The following is a 13,916-nucleotide window of genomic DNA, read 5'->3' on the forward strand; positions in this document are numbered from 1 at the left end:
CCGCGATAGTCACATTCAACAAACCAAGTGACTGCTTACCCATGACGTCAGCGTGCACTACCAACACACGCTCTTGGAACGCTGCACATCGCACGAGAGAGAGCACCGTGCGAGTGCAAAGCGGCTCCGGTGTGTTGTTTTTGAGGGTAGCGGCCACAGTACGAGTTCTGCGCACTGCCTACAGATGGTTACAGCGGCTTTAGGTAAAATAAATTGAAAAAGGAATTGTGAAATGTTTTATTTTAAAAGAATCAACTAAATATCGCTGCGAAACAAGGCGTGCAAGATGCCACCAAAAAGAATACTAGAAACTACCACCTGTCTTATCTCTGCTACACTCCACCACCAACTGAACGCCAAAAGACGTGTTATTCAATATATGGCAAGAGCACCCATCGACACCATGACGTTAAAATTACGTAGGCCGGAACTACTAGATGGCGCTGTTCATTTTCTGGTTTTGCTGAAACAGTAAATCAGCGCGCGCTGTTGACCATGGCGTCGCCAACGTGATAGTTTCGCAGAAGGCAAACATTTCAGAACACGGGCCCAGTTTCATTTCTTTATGGGAAAGCCACGCTATGGGCCACACTGCCCGCTGATACAACACAGATGAAAATAGCGACGTCGCTCGTGCGGCTTGTGTACTTCAGTTGGCTGCTGGAGCAGCTAATAGCGGCTGCGATACTGACTTTTCTAGATGGCACTAGCTATGCACCGGTAGCATGCATGTTTATTTACAAACTGGCACGTTTTTTTAAAATCCTTGAATCTAAGCCAACCCTAGAGTTTGGTATATGATTATTTGAATAAAACTATCGGCCTAGATACGAATAAATACGGTATATAATCAGGCAGTCAAAAAAAATATATATATTTCAGTCTACGCTAGTTACAACAGACCCGTGTACAATAGACTTCTGGATATAACAGACCACATTTCAGCCTTAGTTTGTTCTACCTATTTTATCAATGCAACAAAGTTCGCTTCTAATGGATTGTGCTACAACAGACTAACGGCTACAGCGGACGAAATTAGTGGCAATTTTTTGCAAAATCGGCCATATAAAACATGCTTTTGCCATGTTGACATGGGCTGACAAATGACTTGTGAGGGTCAGCCAACGATCACGGCTCAATATCATGCGTGTGATGGAGGAACGGAGGCGGGGCGGAAATGCGCCATCTTCTTTCACATGTGAGGCATGGGGGAGGTGAGAGAGGGGGGTGCTTATAGCTGCTGCTTATGGTGCGGCCGCCGCATCTTGAAAGCAATCTGCAATGTGGACAGTGTTCGCCCGCGTGGGCGCCGTACCTTGAAAGCAATCTGTGATGTGAATAAAATGCACGCTCGCCTTATCTATCTATGCGAACAAAGTGCACCCAGTGCCGGTAGTTCCGTATGCGCTGTGCTTTCAACATTTAGTTCACAATGAAGTGAGACAGCATGAAGGCCCATTCGCTCGCTGCTGCTGCCGCACTTATCTTGCTTAATTTGCTATTGCACTTGATGCTTTGCCTTTCGGACAAAATTGGGACTTTTTTTTTTTACTTTGGATGGTCGTTACTCACTTTTTTAAAGTTGTTAGACATCACGACGAAAGTTTTTTGTTTCGGATATTAAGGACTTCGGATAAAATGGTTGTTTTTTGTCGGATTGTCAGGGACCGTTGTAACGAGCGTCAACTATATCTTCTGAAATTTCGGAGTCGGCAACCAAAGTCACTGCTGCTTTGTCGGCCAAGATCTCTTCACAGCGGTCATGCGGCACTCGGAAAGCCCCCCAAAAATGTAGCATCTAAACACTTTGATGATTAGTGCAAATGAATCTTTTGCATCCACTCGGCCACCGTGACTTCCGAACACAATCTCCATTGTCACCCAAAGTTTGACGACACCGAGTGCTATGTTCACTTCAGCAAACTGCCCTCTACAGTCCAAACAATGCAGCATCAAAACCCCTCCAATTTCATATTTAACACTTCACTTTTAATCGAATGGGAGTGGGGCAACAACTTCAATGATAACTTTGTTCACAGCCACTACATTTGCTGTTTTGCAACATCGCGCGTGTGCATCATGTCCAAAAAATTTAGCAAGATTCAGCTTGCCACCTGAAACTTCAGTCATAGTTACGCATTGCTTCTATGGAGCAGTTGGTGGTGCTGCAGCTTAAGTTCGAGTGTGACTTGCCACCAAGTGTCCAAACGGTGTCTGAAATTTTGGTCACTATTATGTATTCATTCCACACAACAGCTGCAAGTTGGTTCTATGAAATAGGTAACAAGGATATAATAATTATCAGTTTATTGACTACCCTGCACTGATAAAATAAAAGGAAAAATGCATATAGTGAGCACACACCCCAACACTTGTTCTTGGCCTCTCTTGATGCTGTCAAGAAAGCCTTGCAGCTCCCGAGATCGCTTGGTGTCCACGTTTTTCTCCCGGATGCAGGCATCAAGGCACCAGGAGAACTTGTGGCAAGGGTCAACAGCTGTGATGTCCTGGATCTGCATTTAACCATAATGCCATCATCATCGCTTGATGTAAAGTAGTTCAGCTATAGCTTACTACTTAGTTTTTTTGGCAAATGGCCTTATTCTCCAAATTAAGAAGGCAGGTGTTCCCTTATCATGTGCACTGAAATCAGTGGAACCTACATTGGAAGTAAGTGTAATTCCCCTTGAAATCGTCATAAAGATTGAAACTGCACTACATGCCATAATGGAATAACGAAGTAATGGATATAACTAAGTAATTAACACTACTCTATACCTATAGCTTTTGTTATAAGGAGGCATTACTGTATTTACTTTATTCTAATGTGTCTAAGGTTGTGATAGGTAGGTTCCATCTAAACCACACAAAGTGGCTTCAGTTCCCTCATGTAATGCAAGCCTATGGCACACAATATGAAAGTGATGAAAAGCAAACGTAAAAGCAGCTGTGAGCAGCTTGTTGAGCTCCTGTGAAAGAAAGCATGTCAGAAAACGATGCGCAAACATTATACCTGTGGGAAATGTCTCAACATTGTAGAATTCTATCAAATCGTTGCTGCAACTGCAACTGTTTGCATGGCCTTCAAAAAACCCATTCACTGCTATCTGCACACATCTGCACATCAGGTTTCGATGGCCAGAAAATAGAGAATGTGAGTGAATTTATCCTAAAGTGTGCCTCCTGATTAGTCTGCACGATACAATGAAATATCGTTACTAGTACAAACTTTGTATTACCAATTGTTTTTCAGATTATCAAAGGTTTGAAAAATCCCCAGCCAAAAGCCAATCTTTTAAATTAAAAACATTTCTGTACTACGAATCTTAAAACAAGAAATATTTCAAAATAACGAGTGAAATCTGGTTCTTTTTCTCTCTTAGTAGCACCTCCAAGTAACGAACTCATAACCCGAAATATAGTGCATGCTTGTGACTTACAAAGCTGCGAAAGATTACACGTGCCACTAGCATATACAGTCGCCGACTGATTTTCCGGACTCCAAAAATTCAGACATGCTCGATTATTCGGTCTGCTTCGCGGCACCGCCATTCTCCCCATAGACCATAATGTATAACAACTGCCGAAAGTTCGGACACCTTGCAACCTCTCGTCTGATTTTTCGGACACTCCTTGAGCCAACTCGATCGAGAGCACCATGCACCGACTCTGACCGGTGCATGGTTCGACTAGCTGAGCGCCATTTTTGTTTTGATCGGAGCCTCCTTGCCGCGCCATGAAGTGGCGCTACTGGAAATCCCCACTCATCATCATCGTTTCTGCCTGGTTCGATAGAGTTGCTACAGCAGTTCCGGTCTCAGCTTAGTAAACCATGTCAAGACAATCCAGCAGCTGATTTGTTTGTTTCTTAGTGCACGACGCTGCGAGTAGGCTACGTTTTTCGTTTGTGCGACTGGTGTCGACGGGGTAGTGTTTGCTTTGTGTACTGCGTCGAGGTTGTGGTGATCCAATGCGGCATACGGAAACATCGCGTCAAGTGTCTAATGGCGCCGACAGTGCCCCGCGCAGACTGCGCTGAGGAATGCCCGCAAGCGGGTGCCGGGAGGCCTAGGATTTGTCGCCTTCCGATGTGCTCCCTACTGACGCCGAAAATGTTCTGCGGGGACCTGCGCAGCGGTTGCATTGTGATTCCGGACACCGTCTCATTTGACAGTTTCACAGGTGCTAACACGCTGTACTGACATGTGCAGAACTCGATGACGGCGAGATCATTCGTCAGGTTTCTGCTGCACCGCCGGACGATGACTCCGAGTCGGAAGATGACGCACCATGTGCTACGCTGCCGTCGCATGCAGGACTGGTACAAGCAGTGACTGCTTTCAGCCACCTATAGTGACCGTAAGACCCTCTCCGAGATTCAGGCTTATCTGACTGCGCATAAACAGAGCAGCGTGCAACGGCGCATTCACGATTTCTTCAAGCCCACTGCCGAGCCCTAATAAGTGCGTGGAAATATCTTTCTTTTTTTTTTTTCTTAATCTGTTTTTTCGGACACCTGTTTATTCGGACATTTTCGGAGTCCCTGTGAGGTCGGAATAAACGATTGGCGACTGTAGTGCATGCTTGTGATTTACAATGCTGTGAAAGATTACGCGTGCCACTAGCACATCTTACTGGAAGACTGAGATTCGAAATGGACCAGCCAATCACTACAGAGAAGGAAATTTAACAAGAGGGGACACTCGACGAAAACTGGCAACAGGATACACGTCACGCTTATTATTAGCCCCATCCATTAGCTGATGGGAACATCGGAAAAAAAGTGTGAATATAGAAATTACAGACACTTACACTTACAACACTCCTGAACCCGCTTCTGTAGTGTCACCTAGACCCTGCAGTACGCTTTAATTAATGCAGCTCTGCTTTTGCCCATCCTGTGTATGTTGTCTGCTTGACATATATTTGCATGGTGTTTATTTTTCAGAAATAGCAGAAACACACTGTACTGCACCTTGAACTTAAATTTATTCTGTTTTCCTGCAACCGCAGTTGTGTCTATAGTAGTAGCGTTCCTTGCGTACTCACATCATCTTTTCCCTATTCCCCACCCCCTTGTATGAAAGCTGTGAGTGATGAGTGACAAGGCCGTTGATCACTAGTTTCGCGACTATGTCAGTTCTACGCATTCTCTGCTTCCTCTCTACCATTCTGTCTAGCTTCCCTCTGGACTTGCACAGAAGTTGAAAGGTAAGTGCTGCGATTTCTGCAATGCTTTTGCGGGTCACAGACAATCACAGCTTTCAAGAGGCTAGTGTGGCAATGCCCAGGGAGTTCCAGAGGGCATTGTGCACATTCGACGCAGTGCAAAGGTCCAAACAAGTTTCTTGCATTTCCTTTCCTCTCTGCCAAGTTTTCCATGTATATACATGCTCTGAACCACCCCAACACGGCGTGCAAGACAGCCACAGTAGCAGCAGCAGCGGCAGTGGGAAAGTTGAAGGAAGAGGCAAAGAAAGCTTTGCTTTAAAAACACTGCAATTGGGTCTATGTGAGAGAAATACAAGCTGAGAGCCAACTGTGGATTTTCATGACCTGTTGACATCTTGCCGTGCTGATACAAGGCATGGGAACAACAGTTACATACACGTGCTCTGCACTGCCATGAATACGCAACTGTGCAATTGGTGTTATCGCGCAGGATTGGCATGTTGGCTTGGCAACTGGGGTCTAATCAAGCCCCAAGCCACTGACCAAAACGTGCACACCGCCAACAGCCTTTTCGAACATGGAGGCGACCACATGTGAATCTGTACTCTGCTACTACAGCCATCAGTCTAGCCTGTGCATCTGACCTCACGCTTGATTGCTGGTAAGGTCTATGAGTGCGAACATATTGGCAGTCAGCTTCCCTCAGTGGTTTGTCACCAGCCACTCCACTGGCCACACTGCTTAGGTCGCTTCACCGGGAGTCATCAAACCATGTTGCAGTTTTGTGCTATTCATGTGGCAGCAACTTTGTTCATGGTCACCATACTTGTGTTATTGCATGCAAAGTTCATGCCTGAAACATGGTACAGCATCCAAAATTTCAGTTATTGGCGTTGTACATTGGTGCTAGGGGCAGACGGCAGTACCACAGGAGTCGTGCAAATCAGAAAAATCAGCTGGCAATTGCATTCGACATTTTTGCAACCAAAATATACATTTTGAGGCACATGCAAACAAGCATTTGATTTGCTATAAGTGATGGCACGTTGGATCCCACATTTACAATTTCATTATAGCAGGTGAATACTTCAGTGAAATAAAGCACAGTTAACCAAACTTTATATTTACTTCATTGTACAATTAAACCTCAATATAACAAAATTCTCTATATAATGAATCTTTTACCTTGTTATAACTTCTTGTCCATAGGACACTACCTATCTGAACCTCTACATAATGAAATTGCAGTACCAGCGCGAAGGAATATCATGGCAATAAATGGAAACTACTGCTGATGTAGATGGTCAAATGGTTGAATTACATGTGGCTGCTTGTGAGAGCACCTTTTAAATTGCATGCCGCCTGACAGAGAGCAGCCATGGAAGCACAGCAGCATAACAGCAAGACCCTCTTCGCTACCATGTTTCTCATAAAGTCCAAGTGCGATAAGATTTTATTGCGCCCAACAGACGAGTTGCGAGGGAAAAGGTGTGAAGGCGAATTAAGAAGCATGGTGGCTGGATGCGCACTGTCTTCTCACTCGTCAGCATACTCGGCCCACATGCCCTATCTACATGTGCACTGTCTTCCTGTGCGTTTAGTGGTAGAGGTCGCATTATTGCGAGTTTTGGAGACATGTTGAAAAAAGAGGCAGAGGAAGCACTCCCCCCCCCTCTGCCTGCACTTTTCATGATAGCATCGCCCCACTACGAGCGGTGACACTATCAGCTGCAGCAAAGCAGACATAAAAGTTTTGCAGGCTCCACTTCATACCGCTCATGTGAAGATATTGTTGACACAGTCTGTACTGGGGAGGTATCGTTGGTCACATATTCTCAAATTCCACAAAACGTATTTTGTTCACATTGAAATTAGTTTTTTCTGATAGCCTGATAATACGGAAAATATTACGGCCCTTTCCGCATAAGAATCCATCCGCGACTGTACTTAATTGCCTAAAAGGTTGAATTTCAATACAATGAAATTTCGTCATAACAAAGTGAAGTGCCGATTTTATCGACTTCGTTATATTGAAGTTCGACTGTATTACCATAAGTTCGGTAAGTGAAGTCCAAAGGCATTATTATTTCGCAGTACATGCATTCTGGGGAAAAAAAAAAAGGTGCGGTTTTTTGCATGCATTCATTTTTTTGGACTGCCTGAATTTTCGGACGTTTTTACGTTCCCTAGAGGGTCCGAAAAATCAGTCTTTGACTCTGTCTGTCTGTCTGTGTGTGTGTGTGTGTGTGTGTGTGTGTGTGTGTGTGTGTGTGTGTGTGTGTGTGTGTGTGTGTGTGTGTGTGTGTGTGTGTGTGTGTGTGTGTGTGTGTGTGTGTGTGTGTGTGTGTGTGTGTGTGTGTGTGTGTGTGTGTGTGTGTGTGTGTGTGTGTGTGTGTGTGTGTGTGTGTGTGTGTGTGTGTGTGTGTGTGTGTGTGTGTGTGTGTGTGTGTGTGTGTGTGTGTGTGTGTGTGTGTGTGTGTGTGTGTGTGTGTGTGTGTGTGTGTGTGTGTGTGTGTGTGTGTGTGTGTGTGTGTGTGTGTGTGTGTGTGTGTGTGTGTGTGTGTGTGTGTGTGTGTGTGTGTGTGTGTGTGTGTGTGTGTGTGTGTGTGTGTGTGTGTGTGTGTGTGTGTGTGTGTGTGTGTGTGTGTGTGTGTGTGTGTGTGTGTGTGTGTGTGTGTGTGTGTGTGTGTGTGTGTGTGTGTGTGTGTGTGTGTGTGTGTGTGTGTGTGTGTGTGTGTGTGTGTGTGTGTGTGTGTGTGTGTGTGTGTGTAAATTTTAAAAAACTGCGCACCTCCAAGTCATGCAGGGCCATGAGGAGCTCCACACGCAAAGTGCAGTAGTGGACGTTGCGTGTTCGAAGGAAGAGCGTGCGCACAAATTGGAGCACCATGTCATAGAGGACCACGTTGCGGCCCACCATTACAAGCAGGCGCTGCAAAACGGCCCCCTGCCTACGCTGCTTGGGTGACGGTCCAAAGAAAGATGATGCCTCAGCTGAGGCACCACCAGCTGTTGGTGGTGGTGACAGGCTCCATAGGGCTTCCTCCTTTTCCCGGATGTATTGTGAAAGCAGTGGCAGCACCTCATCACCAAATAGGCTCTGATGCTCTTGCCAAATCTGACGCTTCACCTGCAACAAATGAATATGTGACTGACTTTGACCTGCAAATCGTACTGCAAGTGGACACACGACTAAGGGCGACATTCTAGTTTCCTGGCTTTTGAAAACAGAGTTTTTGCAGCATAAATACACAAGACATGTAGGAACGCAAGCGGCACATATGGGCCCCGACTTCCAACTGTTTACTTTGGAATCATTGAACAAGCTTTTATACTTGCAGGCATGTTATCAAACAACTAATTCAAATATAGAGATGGCAATCCAGAAACTACAATTCTCTATCACATATACTTGCTAGGGATGCATGCCCTCCTAGCATAAATATATGTCATAAAAAATTGCACTCTCTGGATGGCCATCTCTAGATGTGAATTTGTTTGATCACATGTCTGCATGTATAAAAGTTAATTTGATGATTCCAAAGTACACAGATGGAAGTCAGGGACTGTGTGCACTGTTGAATGAATTCTGGGGCTTTACATGCCAAAACCATGATTTCATTACGAGGCAAGCCGTAGTGGGGGACTCCAGATTAATTTTGACTACCAGGGGATCTTTAACGTGCCCCCCAAAGCATGGGACATGGCTTTCTTGCATTTCACCCTCCTTGCATACGCTTCAAGCATTACTGTACATTCTAATAACAGGCACAGTAGAAAAGCTAAACATTGTTTTTTGGGTTCAAAAAGAGACATACAAAGGAAGGACATATATAAGGAGAAAGCACCAACCACCAATTGATTTAACGATTCAAATGATAGAAATTAAGGCAAAATTTTTTTGCAAATGCAACAGAAGACGCAGATGTGATAGTGATAGTTTATCTAAAAGCTACAAATCGGCTTCAAACAAGTGCATTCCTGTGGAATATAATATAATCAAATTGTCACCTACACAAGCTGGACCTTTTTTTATCTCACAAGATATGCCTCTCCAGGATCACATCCTGTTTTGCTGCCACCCTTGCACAGAATATTAACACGTGAAAAGCATGGCTCACAAGAGTGGCAATAAAACAGCACATGAGCTCATGGAGGCATATTTCATCTGAAAAAACACCAGATGAACCCATCTACAATGATTGTTTATCTGACACAAGAAAATTCGCACTGATAACATACTTTATTTAACTGCCATTACAGGTGAACGAGCGGAGCGTGACATTGTGTCTGTCCGGCTTCGTCTCTTTTGTTGTGGCCAAATGCACGGCACATCTCTGGAGACCTCTTAACCCTCCACGTCGCACATGCCATTACAGTCGATTGAGTGGACCGTCACAATGCATCCATTTCACTTCGTCATTCTTTCTGGCGCTTGGGTGCTTTCTATGCAGCCAAATGCCCTGCACATTTCTGGAGGCCTTCTAACTACTCGCATGAAGACTATGCACAAGCTGTACATGCGTGTCGATATTGTGACAGCACGACGGTAGTGCTGCTGCACGAAACAATGTTTAGCAGACCCTACTAATTCGCCCAAGAAGTCCTTTTGTGTAGAAAAGCCTGTCTGCTGTCCTTGGCTCAGCTACAGTTATACTACACAGAAATACTAAGTTTATATTGACAGCTTACTCTTTCCAGACATTCACTCAGTGGAAGAGCATTAGGTAATCTTTTGCAGACAAAATGCATGCCGAGCTCTACATTCAGAATTTTGCATCTAAGCTGCGTAGCTGATGATGCTGTTGTGCCACCAGGAACTTGAGTATTTTTGCACACCTGGACGCTTTCTGTGCAGGTAAATACCAGAGAATCTGCGAGGTTAGATTTTTGTCAGTGCAATGCAACTTTTGCAAATTAACATTTACCTAGCTGTAGGGATTTACTTCCAATATGTATGACATCATGGGGAGGTGGTGCAAGAGTATCATGGTAGTGTTGCAACCTGCCCTTTTGTGATGTCCAAAGAAAAAAAAATGCATGCACTTGTTTGCTTAACACCACCAAGTGATAAATATGTAGAAATTGCATCAAATAATGCCACAATGGCAATGAAACATGGAGCCTCAGATCCTGCCATGTGCTATGTTTACTACAGACCTCATACCACAATTTTCACTTTTCAGCAACAGCTGTTTAAAGAACTTCCAGCAAATATGCCTATCCTATCGTATCCTGTCCAACTCTGTCACATGCGCCACTGTTATGCATCCTCATTCTGACTGCTGGAGCAGCAACCTGCAGAGAATTTTCAACCGACCGTCCCAGGCAGGAAAGATCTATTGAGGTTAAACTTCGCAGCAACTGAGAAGACTTTGTATACATAGTGGTGAGGCACAGAAGGGCATGTAGCAAACTCCTAAAGCCCATAATTACCAAAGTTGTAACAAACTTTGGTAGAGTGGGCAGGCACCAAAAAAGGTGGTGAAAAGCCATCTCACAGTCAGTAATAGTCTTCATCAAAACATCTGCAAACTCTTTCATTTACTTGCTGTTCGTGCCTCATAAATGTTTTGACGTACGCTACATGTGCTCATACATTTCTTCCAAATGTAAAATTGACAAAGGACAAATACTTCTAGGCATAAGCCTCAAAGCTTGCAACTGAACGATGTATTCTATACTTGAGTGTGGAGCTTATGCAGCACACCTCTGAATTCCAGTCTGCTTGCTTATACTGCCAAGTATTCTAGCTCCCCTCCGTTTGCCCATTCTGAACTTTTCTGGATGCATGCACATGATATAAAAATTGTAACAGCGCAAACACATGCAACCACACAGTACCAAAGACGAGACACAAGCGCTTACAAGTCTTTGGTACTTTGTGGTTGCATGTGTTTGCGCTGTTACAATTTTTATGTCAAGTATGCACCAACTCGCCCAGAAAGAAGTTTTAATGGAGCATGCACATGAGTTAAACATACACAATGCTTACCTGAACATCACATTCTTTGTAAAGGGTTTTATCGCTGACCAATTGCTTCAGGTATTTCTCTTCCACATGCTCCATATTTTTCAGTATGCACATAACCACTGGACGAAGCGCTGGGACCTGCCAGCACAAGGGATTCAGTTATAAAGAAAAAGAAACAGTGTTTTCAGAGGTCTAATACTCACAAGAGACATACTGGCATTCCTTTGTCATGCATAAGTGTTAACAAATGCCAATGAGCCTGAACCAATGAACATGAATTTAACATTACGCCGCAACTAAGCACAATATATTAAATATTTAATAACATTTTAAGACATAAGTTCTAGCGTTTACAACTTCTTCCCCCTTGCAGGTTACAGCACGATTTACCATCTGCATGAATGCACAGCATTACACTTTCTCGGTATATCTTACTGTCCATACCAGTGTAATATGGCAATTATAAGTTTGCATGGTTTTCTTAATGCAAACAAGGCAACAACAAAAATGAGCAAAACAAAAATTTTTGACGTCTGCTTTATACAGTCAGCTATGTTACAGGTTCACAAGATGCAGAGCTATACTTTGCAAGTATTGCAAAATTTGTGTGTAACATCAGGCAAGAAAGGACAAAATGCACTAGGGAAACCTTGGAAAATATGCTGTGTAAGCAGACTAAATTCTCAACAGTTGTCGCACTATGTGCACTGGCACTTTGGGAGGCAGGCTCAACTGTATGGAAAGGCCGAACATACAAGGGAGCTTAAGCCCCAGTTCACAAGACACATGCGACAGATTTCTAGCAGCTGTATAGTAATATGGGTCAATGCTGGACACAAGTCCATCAGAAATGTTGCCATGAACATTCAGATGTATGGGATCTTACAGCCTGTTATTTCACATGTGTGGGATTTTTTGGTGCAAGGGCCAGGTATGGTCAGAGTGCCAGGTCATTGAAGGATTTATGGCATTATGCTCACATTAGGTGTCAATCCAACTCTCTGTTACTTACACTGATGTAGAGATAACAGCAGTTACCATTATTACAAGTGATGCATGGCGTAGACGAGCGAGAAAAATAAGAAGTAAACAATGGAGTACTATTTTCCTCTTGAAGTATTAAAAGCGTGCAGTGTTTTCTATACGTCAATTTAAACGCGTCATTGACAGTCAGTCTGGTATTCAAACAGTGGCACATGTTAGAATAGCTTTTGCTAAAATTAGGACAATATTTAGACTCGCTAGAAATTTTCTTGATTGCTTTAAGTATGGACTACTCGTTCATTCAGTAACCCACGAGAAAGCAACAAGCTGCACAGAACTGGATGATATGACAGCAGGCTTAACGAAGCATTGCTTGATGCTGCCGCCACTATGCGAACATAAAACTCAAACCTTTGCATTTGCATATGCGGGACGCCGCAGCAACTTACGAGCGCGGTACTCCGTTCTGTGTTCACAAACTTACAACCCATTTAAATCAAGTGTTTTCACTCCCTCAGAAGTGGCTCTATGAATGCAAGTAAAATCTCTACGCACTCATTTGCGCCCACGTGCTTACTCATGCGTTTACAAAGCAAACTAGACTCATACCTTGATTACTGGAAAACTTTTCTGCAACATCTCTTTGAGCTTTTTCTCTTTCTCGCGTCCTTCTTGCTTGCCAAGGTTTTCAATTTGCTGTAGAAGGCGCTCCTTTAGCTCTTCCAACACAGACGTATGGAACTCAAGCCTGCACACACCATGCAAATCAAGCAGCGGCAACATAGGACGTAAAGACGGCAACAGAATTCCATTTTCTTCTTGAAACTCTTCAATTGCGCGCAGTGGGTCTGAACAATTGGTCAAAGCCTCGCGAAGAAACTCCCGACCCGGAATGCCCACCTCTTCGAGACCTGCCATTAGAAATAAATTCAACCTTTTGTATCTAATCAAACAAGAAAAACAGTCACGAAAGTTAAGTTTTTCCTTCCCAGCCCTGTCACCCCAACCCTCTTCGTGCTTGCTGTCTAGAAGGTTTGTTTCGGCTGCTGCGTTGGTAGCAGGTTGAAGCGGCGCTTGATCAGGATCCTGTACTTGGAGTACTTGTCGTCAGGCGTAAAACGTGACGGATGCGCCGAGATCGTCGGCTTTCCGTCCGGGGAGACGTGCTTCAGTGTGTACACTCGATTGCCGCTTTCATCCAGGTAGTACATTAACATCATTTTTTAGGCTGGTAAAGGGTATGCGCTGCGAGAAGGCCGCACAAAAATATTTTAACCACGAAAGAACGCCTGGAACGCTACCACAGACGCCACCGAACACGAGGATAACATCCGGGACCTTCGAGATTGAGATACTCAATGTTGCTAGCCTGATCGTCTCATTTCTCTAAAAATAAATTTGTCATGAAGCAAATGTACCACAACAATACTTAAAATTATAATTAAGAAATTGAATATAAATGAGAGCGTTATTTTTAAAAAAACTATGAAATATAGATTTCGTACTGAGATTGCATCTCATGGTCGGCCGCCAATGCTGCGACCCGGTCGACGGAGTGGAAAGTGGGGGGGGGGGGGGTAAGCGTTATTTTGCCCGCTTCGTTCCAGCCACGGAGGAAGAAAACTCAGGAAAGGCCCTGACGTCACTCTTTGTGAAGCTAAAGTGAAGCCGGAAGTTGCCGTTGCTCGTGGCGTTGCTCCGCCTATCGGGCCAGCTGTCCTCTCTTGTTTACATTTCTCGCGAAACCACGCCGCGCTGCGCGCAACCGGGCTGCTCGGGCACGCGC

General features: G+C 44.3%; 1 protein-coding gene across 1 annotated transcript in view; it reads right to left on the reverse strand.

Annotated features, from left to right (window-relative positions):
* NELF-B (negative elongation factor B) overlaps positions 1 to 13,187 on the reverse strand; it is a 72,993-nt gene extending 59,806 nt beyond the window's left edge. The window contains exons 1-4 of the mRNA XM_075699121.1: positions 12,740 to 13,187; positions 11,168 to 11,284; positions 7,964 to 8,302; positions 2,365 to 2,513 (exon numbers count right to left, since the gene is read on the reverse strand). Coding sequence (XP_075555236.1) covers positions 2,365 to 2,513; positions 7,964 to 8,302; positions 11,168 to 11,284; positions 12,740 to 13,048 — 914 coding nt within the window. The 5' untranslated portion in view covers positions 13,049 to 13,187. The remainder of the gene's footprint in view (positions 1 to 2,364; positions 2,514 to 7,963; positions 8,303 to 11,167; positions 11,285 to 12,739) is intronic.
* Between the last annotated feature and the right edge of the window lie 729 nt (positions 13,188 to 13,916).

Source organism: Dermacentor variabilis, chromosome 1 (assembly GCF_050947875.1).
Source record: "Dermacentor variabilis isolate Ectoservices chromosome 1, ASM5094787v1, whole genome shotgun sequence".
NCBI classification, from domain to species: Eukaryota; Metazoa; Arthropoda; class Arachnida; order Ixodida; family Ixodidae; genus Dermacentor; species Dermacentor variabilis.